At 40.8% G+C, this 12525-nt stretch overlaps 1 protein-coding gene and 1 pseudogene across 3 annotated transcripts; both read left to right on the forward strand.

The window, feature by feature from the left end:
• The first annotated feature begins 351 nt into the window (after window positions 1–351).
• On the forward strand, window positions 352–10551 carry LOC110189755 (uncharacterized). Of its 3 annotated transcripts, none has more exons than XR_015272923.1 (4): window positions 352–9664; window positions 9725–9912; window positions 9968–10191; window positions 10242–10551. XR_015272923.1 is itself a non-coding variant. In XM_020959966.2 (4 exons), the coding sequence occupies exons 1-4, from the start codon at window positions 9613–9615 to the stop codon at window positions 10263–10265; spliced, it is 492 nt and encodes a 163-aa protein (XP_020815625.1). In that variant the 5' UTR covers window positions 352–9612; the 3' UTR covers window positions 10266–10551. The 3 variants fall into 3 exon arrangements, 2 of the variants coding, with proteins under 2 accessions (XP_020815625.1, XP_020815626.1); XM_020959966.2 differs by having other exon boundaries at window positions 9725–9916; XM_020959967.2 differs by having other exon boundaries at window positions 9725–9916; window positions 10238–10334.
• Window positions 10523–11785, forward strand: LOC147642817 (uncharacterized; annotated as a pseudogene).
• The last annotated feature ends 740 nt before the right edge of the window (window positions 11786–12525 follow it).

Here is a 12525-nt window from a genome sequence, read left to right on the forward strand (position 1 = left end):
GCATAAGTCCTATTGCTGGTACCGTTGGCACCATCGACTTGATTTGATACCTGATAGCCATAGTGTACAAGGGTGTACCGACGGACAATATACATATGTACATAAATATGTATGTATGTATGTACATACATACAGGCAAAAGGAGGCAATATCCGAACACGTAAGTATTCTTCATCACCAGCCGAGTCGATTTAGTCAAGTCCGCCGTATGGAAGAACAGGTATCAGAGAATATTAAGAGCTATGCACAACTTTTGGTGATAACTTCATTGCACAACAGGTTTTTATTTAAATTTCTCTTTAGTAATATCCATGTTACTTTTAATTTTACTCACAATGATTTTGGTGCTGGGTATAGTACTGTTATTAACACATGACTAGCTATCCTATTTGATCTTTTTTTAATGCTTTATTTTTAGATAAGAATAGATGCTAAAAAGCCAATTTTCTTTCCTTCTATTGAAAGCGGGAAAATAAGACTTTTCCAAATTTCCGCACGTCATTTTAATGCAACTTAAGCTTGTTTGAACTTGAATACTTTATATCTGCGAGTTGAGTGTGGGTTTCTTGCCCAAAACTGGAGTTATAATACATCTGGCATTTATACATATACATATGTATCTACATATGTATGTACGTACATACATACATATATTCATAATTTTGAAATTGATTGTAAGATTTCGAGTAAATTGAAAAGGGACCATGTTTTTAAGTCTAAGAAGTGTAAGATAATCCACAATTCCTCGAACTTCCCACCAAAATTGTAATATTCCCTAAGCGGTTCTTTTTAAACAAGGAAACTATTTGTACGTTATAAAACGCATAGTTTTAGAATAATACAGATTTATGCTTATATAATACACCATCTTAGTTTGAAATAAACAATAATCCTTGAACCCAAATGGTTGAAGGGCATGCCAAATTGGTGAAACGATTCCGGAAGCATCCATGGATTCGGGGAAAATAGAAAGCAGATCTGAAACGCTTTAGTAAATTGCCCCTGCTTCCGGGTAAGCGTGGCGTCAGTCGTAAATTATAGGCCCAATCCTTCGTCGCTGGCTGACAGGCTCGTATGTTTTCGATCTCCTCCCACATGAAAACAACAGTTCCCGTTTCCACTCCAACTTCCACTTTGATCAGGTAGCGACTCACGCAATTTTTGGTAATCTGCATAAATTTTACACATTTTTAGCAACCCAATATGCCAGAAATAGGGAGGCGAAGAAAAGGAGCCAGTGGTTCCCTTCCTTTCCACATGTCACCATATCATATTTGTTTACGAGTCAATTTTGATTTATGTGTGGCATAATTCCAGGCGTTATAAACTGTTTTTGACAGCTGATGGGTTCACAGGGGCGGAGGTGTTATGCGTTCGGGTGGTTTTAGACATATGCATGAGTTATGGGTGGTACGAGGGACTAACTATTTAAATTTGATTTATTTTACAAAATAACCTCTGCGGGTTTCTCAGTTTTGTGCAATTAATTTTAATTGTATTTAATTAACAACAACAAATTAAAATTAATTCTGTTACAATTGCATTTGTGTGAGTAATACGAGTAATGCGGCTAGATTTGGAGTATATTATATTATATATGATACTGAATGAAAAATAACAATGATTAGACAAAAAAACTCTACTTAACTGTAAAAGTAGCTAGATTTTACCAACAAAAGCTGATACATAGTGAGAGCAAAGAGGCATGGTGCCGGTAGGGGTCGGGTGGAGAAATTTAAAAGCTAAAGATACATAGCTACCTAACCCGAACATCCAGTTTGTGAGGTGAGACAATCCTCCTACATTAAATTGTGGGATACCCATATCAGGAATTGACATATACATTAGAAAAGTAAATAAGAGTGAGAATTGAGACAAATATCTTGAAAACAAACAAATCTATTTATCCCAATGTTAAAATACTAATTAATAATTACTGTCAAAAAACTTTTAAATTGACGAGGTCGTTGGTTGTTTTAGGAACTCCCTCCGGTGAAATTGTTTCTCCAACCTAATGTTTTGAGTAGAAACAGAATTTTATATCTCACTCAATTGTTTTTCCACGTTGCGCTATCAAGTTCTGGAAAGGATACCTGGACTTGGGGCATTGTTGATCTCCATAAGAAGTCACTACTTTGGACCCTGGACTCCACTTGTACCAAACAGAGAGCTGAGTAAACAGAAAATAGGTCTTCCGGGCGAGTGCACTGTGTGCCTAGTAGTGTGTACCCAAATACATACAGATGTTCGTATGAATATCCTGCCTGACTGGACCCCCCTCACGGCACCCCAATTATAACGCGCTAAACAATAAAGGAAATAATAATAAAACGGCACTGCACACATGTGTGCATGTGTTTGTCCTGAGCAACCCTCGCTAATGAAGCTGCAGCTCAGCTCTGTTTGCACACGCAATTTGGCTGTGCTTGCCTTTCCTTCTCAGCCAAAGACCCGGGGACCAGGCTGGACCTGGAACTGGATCCGGTCCTGGCTTGAACCTATAACGAGGCACGGGGATTAACACCAAGGCGGCAGCAGCAGCAGAACAAAAAATGCAGACCAAAGCCTCTGATATGTGAATGGTACCCGTTTGGGTTATTCCACCAGTGGTTTGTATCGAATTAAAGGTCCAGGACCTTAGGCAATCATTAAAAACAACAGTGGCCAGGTAATACATTGAAATGGTAGAATTACATTACATTTGTATGAGTTAGAAATAAAATAGAACGAAATGGCTAGGATATTTATATAGCTCTAAAAAATAAATAAAAAAACGACGATGCATTCTGTGCGAGTGCCGGCAGAGGCCATAGAGAGAAATTTCCAGACAGGCGAGTCATTATTATTATTTATTCGTTAATGAACTGTTAATTTGAGAAATACATTAATATTTTCCAACTCGATTGAAAAATACCCAGCATTGTTAATGAAATTATAAGGACATAGTTAATTATTAAGTAAAAATAATTTCTATATAAATTAAACATAGAGAAATGCAGAAGAAAATGTAAGTAGAAGATAAATGTTGAGCAACCCAACAATCACCAAAAACAAGTGTCACCGACTCTGAAATACCCGTTACCTAAAGCATTCTGGGGAAACTATAAGGACATTGATTTTTCCCTATTCTAATTATGCTTAAATTAATGAACAAATTTAATTATATAAAAACAAATGCAGAAAAACATTTTGACTAATGAACCCAAATGCTGCTAGGAACGTGTATGAGCAACATCAAACAAACATGACGGAAGGCAGAAGAAAATGTTGACAAATTAAGATATTTGTTGCTGGGAACTTGTTGAGCAATGCCCAAACAAGGGCAAATGTTTCTAGGAACATGTTGAGCAACACTGAAGACAGTCTACAAATGTTTGTTTGCTTATTCCATGCACACTATTGTATCCATCGCTTGCGTTTAAACTTCCACTTCATCTAGGTTTTAAATATATACTTTAGTGGAAATTTGAAATGGCTCTTAGTGCTTATTGCTGTCCAATCGCTATGACCGGAGACCCCCCTCCGATTCGCCTGCGGCTTATCAATAGCCATTGCCAACTCGTGGCTGCATGCGATACAGCAAATGTCGCTTTGGCTGGCCAAACACTTGGCGCAGCTTTCCGGGCCTGTTGCAACTGTTTGGCGTTGTTGTCAATCGGAGCGGCATTATGTCAATTTCGAATGTATTCCATTAAGTACTCGGGAATCCTCCAGAGCTATCTGAGAGCCGCGTGGGGAGAAAGTGGAATGGCGGGATGAAGATGAATAGGGAGTAGGGGACCGGAGCAGTCGCATTGTTTGGCGGGAACAAATAGAAGAACAACAACATCAAATCACAGCTGCCAGCACCGACTGCGCAGCCAGCGTCGACTTTGGCGTCAACATAAAAACACACCGCCTGCTGGCACTTCTCTCTCTCCCTCGCTCCCGCAGCTTCATCCTACTTGCTCTCCCTCTCGCCCGCCGATGTAACATTTGTTTTGACATTGTTGGTAGTTCTTTGCCATCTGCCATCTCGCTCGCTCAGCCAACCTGTCGAGCAATCAATTTTTTCCTCTCCTCTCTCTCTCTGTGTGTGTGTGTGTGCGTAGTGTTTGCCTGTGTTTCTTTGCTCTTGCACTAGCTGCGCTTTTTACCAGCCTCTTCCGAGGGAAAAGTTTGAAATGAGTTTGGAAAAGTGTCGACGAACGAATTGTCTTTTCTTTTTTTGTGTAGTGCATATTCTTGTGCGGGAGTTTGTCCTGCGATAAAAATTTAAGAAAAGGATCAAAGAGGAGGATTTAAGTCTGGAAGAATACAGCTGAGGCAGAACGATACAAAGAAAAATATAATATTTACATGAGTTCGTATAAGATCTTAATCTTTATTGAAGACAACGCGAAAAATAAAAGATACTACTTTTTTATTTTAAGTCATAGATGATCACACCGAACTCCCGAAGGCACACGATGCTTTTCGAAGCTAGACGAAGTCCCAGTGACTTTTTTCAACATCTTCATGTATTCTGAATACTACAAATTAAATAACCAGAATGATATAATATCTCCATCATTTATAAATATGTACATACATATGTAGGATTCTATAAACTACTTTTTAGAAAAAACTAAATATTAAAAATAATAAGAGCAACAGTGCTAATACATCACATTCTCACAATTACAAATAATGTAGGTTACTGTAAGCTATGCAGTTTTTTTTTCTAGACCAGATTCGTTATACCATTTCAAAGTATTATAATTTATCATAAGTTTGCAACTATTAAATGAGTCATTAGCTTACGTATAATGTACATACATATGTATATTCTTGATTAGTGTCAACAGCTGAATCGATCTAGCCATTTCCGTCTGCCCGTTAACATGTTAACATAGCTTGTCTCAAGTTTCTCATTGTTATTTTTCAGATACAATATATTGTTTCTATTGTATGTAGTATGTGCATAATTTGGAACCTACCAGATTGAATGACAATATATTACACCTGTTCAAGAACGGTTGTTCAATTTGTAAACGTAAACAATTGATTAAGATATTTAAATAAATTGAATGAAATAAAAGAAATCTATCAAATTAAAAACGGCAAGGATATAGAAACATCATTTTTTAATATTAATGAAGAAGCTATCTTGCTTAAACAATTTTAAGTAACTTGTACGTGTTTGTAAAATAGAACCGAATCTCATATCAGGACATTTACAACTTTAGGTTAAGTTTTGGTGTGAAAAATAAAAATTAATTGAATTCAACATTCCATAAAATCCCCAAGTTCGTTCACTATTACAATTCCAATGAATTGCAGATTTCCCTTTAAAGGTTTCTCCTCAAATACCCATTTTTCTCAACCCTCGTCCCCAATCGAACTGTTGGTTTTAGAAGTTGGGTTCGGATATGGGGCCGGTGGTGGTTTGTGGCCACCTGTGTCAGCATCGCCTTCCTGGGCGCTGTACCTTTAATTGTCCTGCTCTTTAGCAATGTGGCATTCCTGCGTTCCTTTCTTTCTCTCCTCAATACGAATTCCGCAAGTTTTCAGTGGCTGTTTTTGTGAGGAGAATCCGGTTCCTTGCGGGCAAGTACGCCTTGGGGCGCAATAAAATGTTTAATAAATTGCAAAAGTGCGCCGAAAGCGCCAAAAGGAAGCGGCAGCCAGGATGAGCGTGTTGGGTTGGTAAGAGTCCGGCGCAGACGCTGGCCAGTTCAACACAAGTCAACGACATATAGCAGACACAAACATATTCTAATGAAGCTCAAGTGGAAAGCTCCAGTGACGACTCACATACATACATACATACATACTATAGGCTTTGGCAAACAGCCGAGGCGTCGGGCAGAAGGGGGCGTGCGGTCATGTTTGGGGGCGAGGCACAGGCCATGTTTGGCTTGCGGGGCACGTAAAATGTATTGAATAATTACATTGGGCCGCCTAACGGCATACGAAATGAGCCAGAACTTGGACTCCAACTCCAACTCCAACTCGAACTCGAACTCAAACCGGAGTCAAAGTCGAGGCCGGACGTGGGCCACGCCCATCCCGCCCACACCCCCACCTGTACAGCGAACGAGCCGCTCCTGTCGCCTAATGAGCGTCGCAGGCATTCGAAATTCGAAAGTTTAAAACGCCGCAGGAAATAAACTTTTTTCTGTTTTTTCTTTTTTTTGGGTGAGAGAGATAGAGATTGATGATGAATCCACAGAATGCATTTCGCCCGAAAATTGAATTTCGTCGGAACCGAGAATCTGGGAATCGGACAGCGGACAGCGGACAGCGGAAAGCGGAGAGGGAGCAGGCCGATGGCCTTTAAGTAGTGCTAAAGTATCAATCAAAATGCGTGCGCTCGACACAGTCATGAAATTACATTGAAATTTTCGAATGCTCAGTCAAGGTGAAGGAGCTGCGGCATGAAACCGAATCCCGGAGTCTGGAACTGAATCGCTCAAGAGGCATCCCAAGCAAAGAGCCGGGGAAGCGTTTACCAAATCAGAGAAAAAAAAATACAAAGCGAGAAAACAAAAGATGATTTATCATTACAAGAGGGAGCCAAAGCGAAAGATCTGGGGGTCTTACAAATTGGATTGCCGAGGGGGATCGAACAAAATTAGCTACGCGAGCAAAGGTAGAAAAACATGCAGGAATGTTATAGTAGGGAACTCGGACTTATATCTGGGTCTATACATTGTAAAATAAAGTAGAAATAACTTATTCCGTTACTCAATGTTCAGTAAATGTAATAGTTATTCAACTATCTTTCTAAGACCAGTCACTAACAAGGTGCTTGATTACGATTTTACGATTAAACAAGTTACTTTTCAACCCTCAGAAAAAGTATTTAAACGGAACACAATAACAGTGCTGTTAACTTTGCTGTTAATTATCGAATATATCCGTAAAATACTGAATTGTACTTTTCATTTCCGGACCGAAAATATTTGCCAGGGAGTTCCGGGTCTCTGTCAATGCTAAAACTCACATTTAGACTGTAGCACAGTAGGCAGTTTTCTTAGCCGGAAACTGACTGCTAAATACTAACAGGCAGTTTTAAGACCGGGACAAAAATAACGATGAGAAAATTATGTTTTCTGATTGAACTCGCCAGACAATTGTATCACTTTTTACGATTCGAATACAAAATAAACATTAAACTTTATTAACTCAAACTAATAATGACCCCAAGTTTAAAATTGTCAATATAACTAGTTATTTTAAAATAGTGTGAGGGTAGTTCTTGATCCTGGAAAAGTTTCAAACCTTTTAGAAATTGTATCGTTTAAATCGATAGGAAACAATATGTAATCGATCAAAAACATGATTTTTTATACCCTTGCAGGGTTTTATAATTTCCGACCATATTAATTATATAGATATATTCTTAATAAGAATCAACAGCCGAGTCGATCTAGCCAAGTCCGTCTGTCCGTTTCTACGGAAACAGTTTTGAAGCTTACTCAATGAAACTTTGCAGTTAGTCTTCTTTATACTCTCACTCGCATACATGTCGGAACGGGCCGGGTCGGACGACTATATCATTTAGCTGCCATACAAACGATCGGAAAGTTTTTAGAACAAATTCTTACTTTTCCAATTTTCAACAGATTTTCATATAATTTGAGATATAGCCATTTTACTTTATTCTAGAATTTCCGATTTAATTTTATGAAAATCGGACTGCTATATCATTTAGCTGTCATACAAACGATCGTTAGATTTAAAGAAAACCCCAAAATGTGAATGTAAAACTTTAACTGTAATACTTTAAATATGTTGTTTTGACATAAATTTATATAATTTATCTTGTATTGATTCCTAAAGATCAAACTGCAACCTGCAAGGGTATAAAAACTTCGGCGAGCAGAAGTTATCTTTTTTTCTTGTTTGATTTAAAATAAACGAATGAATTAACCGAATCGAGTGAGACTTACTTCGATATCTAAACGCCTTCGCTATGTTTTTAAAGAGGTAAATCTTTGGGGCTTGGATTATACACCCATTATGTATTAGGTTTTATTATTAAAAATTACAAGTATAAAGCACTTTAATTGGTGATCTCGCAGACAAATTCATTAACATTTACTGACCATTAATCTGGGAGAGAACTTGGAAGATTCCTCGTGTCTTCGTTTCTTCGAAATGCACAAATGGAACCAGTCCAAGATCAGAGTTGGCGATGGGTCACAGCTGATAAATTCATTAAATGCTCGGGGGACTCTGGGAACTCGAGGAGGGACTGAGGAACTGAACAGGGTAGGCAATGGCAACTGAAATTTAATACATTTTTTTGGGGGATGATGACGATGATGATGATGATGATGTGGGCTCGATAGTGGCAGTTGTTGCTGTTGCTGTTGGTGCTGCCTTTATTGATGTTGCCTGGTGTCATTGTTGATGTTGCCGATTCTTTGTTGGTGGTGCCATGCGGGGTTTCTCCCCAGACCAATGCAGACGTACAAATGATTTTGATTTCAATTTTTTCTTCCAACTATAACTGCCATCCCCATTTCCCCCCGCTCGGGAGATACAATCGTGCACCATGGGCTGAGTTTCGAGGGAAGAGTTTTATGGATGCAATGTTTCCATTAACGCCACCGAATCTGGCCAGTGATGTGGGGAGGCGCCGAACGAAGGTTAATAAATTCAAAGCACTTGGAACTCCATTTTCCTATATTTAATTTCCGAACGAAGCTCACGAACCTTGGGCAGGTTCACAGGACAAAAGGAGTAGAGAAAGGCCATGGAAAAACCGTCACCCGACAGTCGAAGTTGCAGGAATTTACATATGAATGAATGCCTGAAAGGGATTCAAGGCGGACTGGGAGAAGGGGGATCGGATGTGGCTCGAAGAAGCACTCACACATGGAGTGTGGCCGGAGAAACCACTCATTCGCATGGGAATGATTCCATACTCACAGGGCCTCGTGCATTTGTCGTCGTCGCATTTGCAATTGCCAGCGAAGTATTAATGGCGGCATTTGAATAACAATGCAGGCACTGTCTACCCGATTGTGCAGTTCAAATTTAAAGGATAACTAAAACGAACCAAAACCCCCTAGTGATGAAATTAGAGAGTGTTAGGGGTTTAATTGAAGCAGAAAGTACATACTTTAGCAGAAACCTTCGCTTAGAGTAACGATTATTATGTTATCATGTGATTGTCATCCAGATTTTAAGAAGTAAACTTGAGTGAACTCCGACTTCCATCAACTCCAAGGGGAAATGAAGGAAAAGGGAGTGACTATTCAGCATCCTTGCCATCGCCTGTTATTAATGCCCACTCTTGGCGGCCTCTGCATTCTGCTGCTCGACTGGGATTTCCAAGAATCGTCGGTCATTGTCAGCCCACGTAGCATAATGAGCTCAGAATTCTGGGGAACTCGGCCATCTGAGGAAGAGTTCATTAAAGACCAATCGTATTGCAGAGTTGCCGTCTTTAAAATATGCAAACGTCATCCGGCTGCCGTTAATTATGGGCGCGATGGCTGCATCTTGAAAGGATATCAGTGTGGTATTGTTATTACTCCGACTAGGACTCTGGTTTTTCAATCATTTGTCTAAATTTTTCGATACAGGTATTTATGGAGAAAGTACACACAAAAATTATTGTCAATTTCTTATTTCAAAATGTTAGTTGGCACCCAACTCTTGGTGGCCGCTGTACTGCTCTTAGGACCAGGTAAGCCCACCTCCTGGCTCTCGTTGTATCCCTGAAACTATATTGGAAACCCTTGACCAGGTGCCATGGGACAATGCGTCAATTGCAATAAGATCTATAAGTTTCACTGTCAGGTTAACAGAACTGGATACTTCTGCGAGCCCGGCTCTATCATCCATACCGTCCATACTGGTCCGTTTCATGATGTAACGTCCACGGTGAAACCCTTTGACGACCCGCACGAATCATGCACACCTAAAGAGTTCAACGTAGGTTAGTATCATGCCGGCCTGCGAGCCCTTTAACCACGGTTATCTGTCACAGAATACATCAGCACGTTCTGCTGCTTTTATTCACCGAGGATCGGCTGCCAGATGATCATAAACCCATCAATGTTGGCCTACGAGAACCGACCCGTGTCAAGATGCATGGAATGCAGTACACACTGCATGTGCATAACCAACAGGGGCTCAATCCCTTTCCAGTCCTGGACGGTGTTCTGCATCCTGGGCTACTTGGCCTCTTCGCTGATATCGTTTCCCAGATGGGTAAGTTTACTTAAGAATGTGCAGGATCGTATTCTAATCTATCTAGGCAGCGACCTTGGGTAAGATTTAGATGACGCCAAGAGCCCAGGATTCAGAAGGTTGTTATTGAAGGGGCTTGAGCAACTATCAAAAGCATTGACAAAAGGATCTAATCGGAGTTCTGAATACTGCCAATTCAAATAAGAAGCTCCAAGGGATATATCTAAGGCTTTGAACCTACAAGTAGGACGAGTTAATCCTGATTGGAATGAATGCACTCATCCAGGTTACTCACTTCACATACTAAAATTTTTTGTGTAAACGTAAAAGTGCGATAAAATGTTAACCACTGATGGATGTTCCGAAAGTGACACAATCGAACCCTTGGACCATCCATAGCCTGCTCTCTGAGGTCGGGAAATGCCCGGACCCGGACCCGGAGTCGGTACGTGACTGGGAACATTATTGTTTGCTTATCTACACCTAATTGCTTCTGGCTACACTTAATAATATGCTACAGACATAGGCACAGCGTCATCGCCATCGTCATCGTCGTCATCGTCATCGCCGTCATGGCCAAGGCATCTCCACCCCCCTGAGGAAGGAGGGGTCTTGGTCGCGTTGTTTGCTCAGCTTCCCACTTAGCGTTGGTCGCTGGCCGTCTCTCGTCTCTCCGGCAGCGTTTTCATTCAGCCCGAGTTTCGCTGCACCATAAAAAGGGATTCTCGAGATTCTTTCCCCTCGGCCTGCTCCCCTGGCTATTGTGTTCTAGCAAAGGCAGAGATTCGGGCTCGGGTCCGGGTCCGGGTCCGGGTCCGTGGCTATTTGTTTGCTAGTCGTCCGTCTGTCCCGGCGTCCTCTGTTTTCTTGCCTCGTTCTTTGCGCTTTTTCAATTTGGGGGAATGAAAAATTTCATTGGAATTGGTTTTTATTGTGGGGGCCCCTTCTGATGGATTTCTTTAGGTACAATTTGTGTGACGCTAATGGAGCATGCGGGGGTCTTTGATTTTCGGGTGAAAGACGTAGAGATGTAGTGTCTCTTGAGCTGAGAGTTTAAAGGTAATTAAGATGAATTTGTCTCATAAACTACCAGAGAAGGAATAGCTAAGATCCTGCTGGTGAGTGTAAAGAAAACAATCATAATTCCCGAATAAGGTCATAACTTATGCTCGCCACAAGGGTTTCCCTCTTTCCTCCATTTCCATTGTAATAGGAGCTGCAGCAGCAACATTTTTCCCTGTCTGTGCCACTCTTCTATTTCCCATTTCTCCCTGACTTTTCCATCCATTTCCATGCCATCTATCTTGAGTGCTAATTGTTACGAATTTTCCACCACCCCCAGTGGAGAAGGAGATGCTTTCAATGGCTGCAAACAGTTTGTTGGGGGGAAAACTCAACACGGAGTGGAGGAAAATTCCCTCTGCTCTTGTCTCTATCCATCCCTCCTTGATGCATTCGTCGCAATGTGACAATTGCTAATTTAGCTGGGACTGCAATGGGGGGCGTGGCCCAGGAAGTTCGTGACTCGACCGACTTGCAGCAGCCTCTGGGAAAATCAATTGCGAAGCGGGGCAGAGACTGTGCGGCTGGTCTATGAACAATAATCAGGCTAATAAACATTTCATTCACAGGCCTCATTGAGCCGGGCCAATCATAACAACAGCAGGAACGCAGTCGAATGCTGAATAGGATCCGTGGAACAAAGGGCCCCGAGGCAACATATGGGGGCAGACTAGACGATTGCTTTCGTTTTCATTGCTCGATGGCTGCTGTCATAATCCAAAGGCTGCCTCCTAAATCCAACCGGAAATGATTGTTTTTCCTATTTTTCGTTTCTTCTATTGCCCCGTTTCGATATGACTTAGGGACGTGTTCTTATAATGTATTCAAAAACATTTAATTTATACTTATCGAGATTCTCTGCCAAGTGCAACTGTATTTAGTTTCGACCAGTTCACCTACCTGAAAGTAAGAAATAAATGAAATTAGTTCTGTTTGCTGTAATAATAATTGTAATCATAAAAGAAGAAAACCCGCTCAAAAATCACTTTCCAGACATCTGCACGTAGCAATCAAAACAAGAACAATAGAATTCTCTTTCCGTTTACCCCGAAAACTGGTTAATCCCACGCAAACTCTAACCATAAACCCAACCAAACGGAGAAGAGCTCAGCCCATTGCCACACACTAATGAAAATTGCAGCCAAAAATAAGTCTAGATAACAACTGCAGATATCGGGGCGGCAGGAGTCCCAGATATAGCGACAGTAACGTAGTCAGCGTCACCGGTAGTAACATTAACCGCAGGAAAAGTACGCACACCACCAAATGTGGGTCCCAAAGGTAAGTAAAACG

Source organism: Drosophila serrata, unplaced genomic scaffold, assembly GCF_035046125.1.
Source record: "Drosophila serrata isolate PLE 108 unplaced genomic scaffold, ASM3504612v1 contig_349, whole genome shotgun sequence".
In the NCBI taxonomy this organism is placed as follows: Eukaryota; Metazoa; Arthropoda; class Insecta; order Diptera; family Drosophilidae; genus Drosophila; species Drosophila serrata.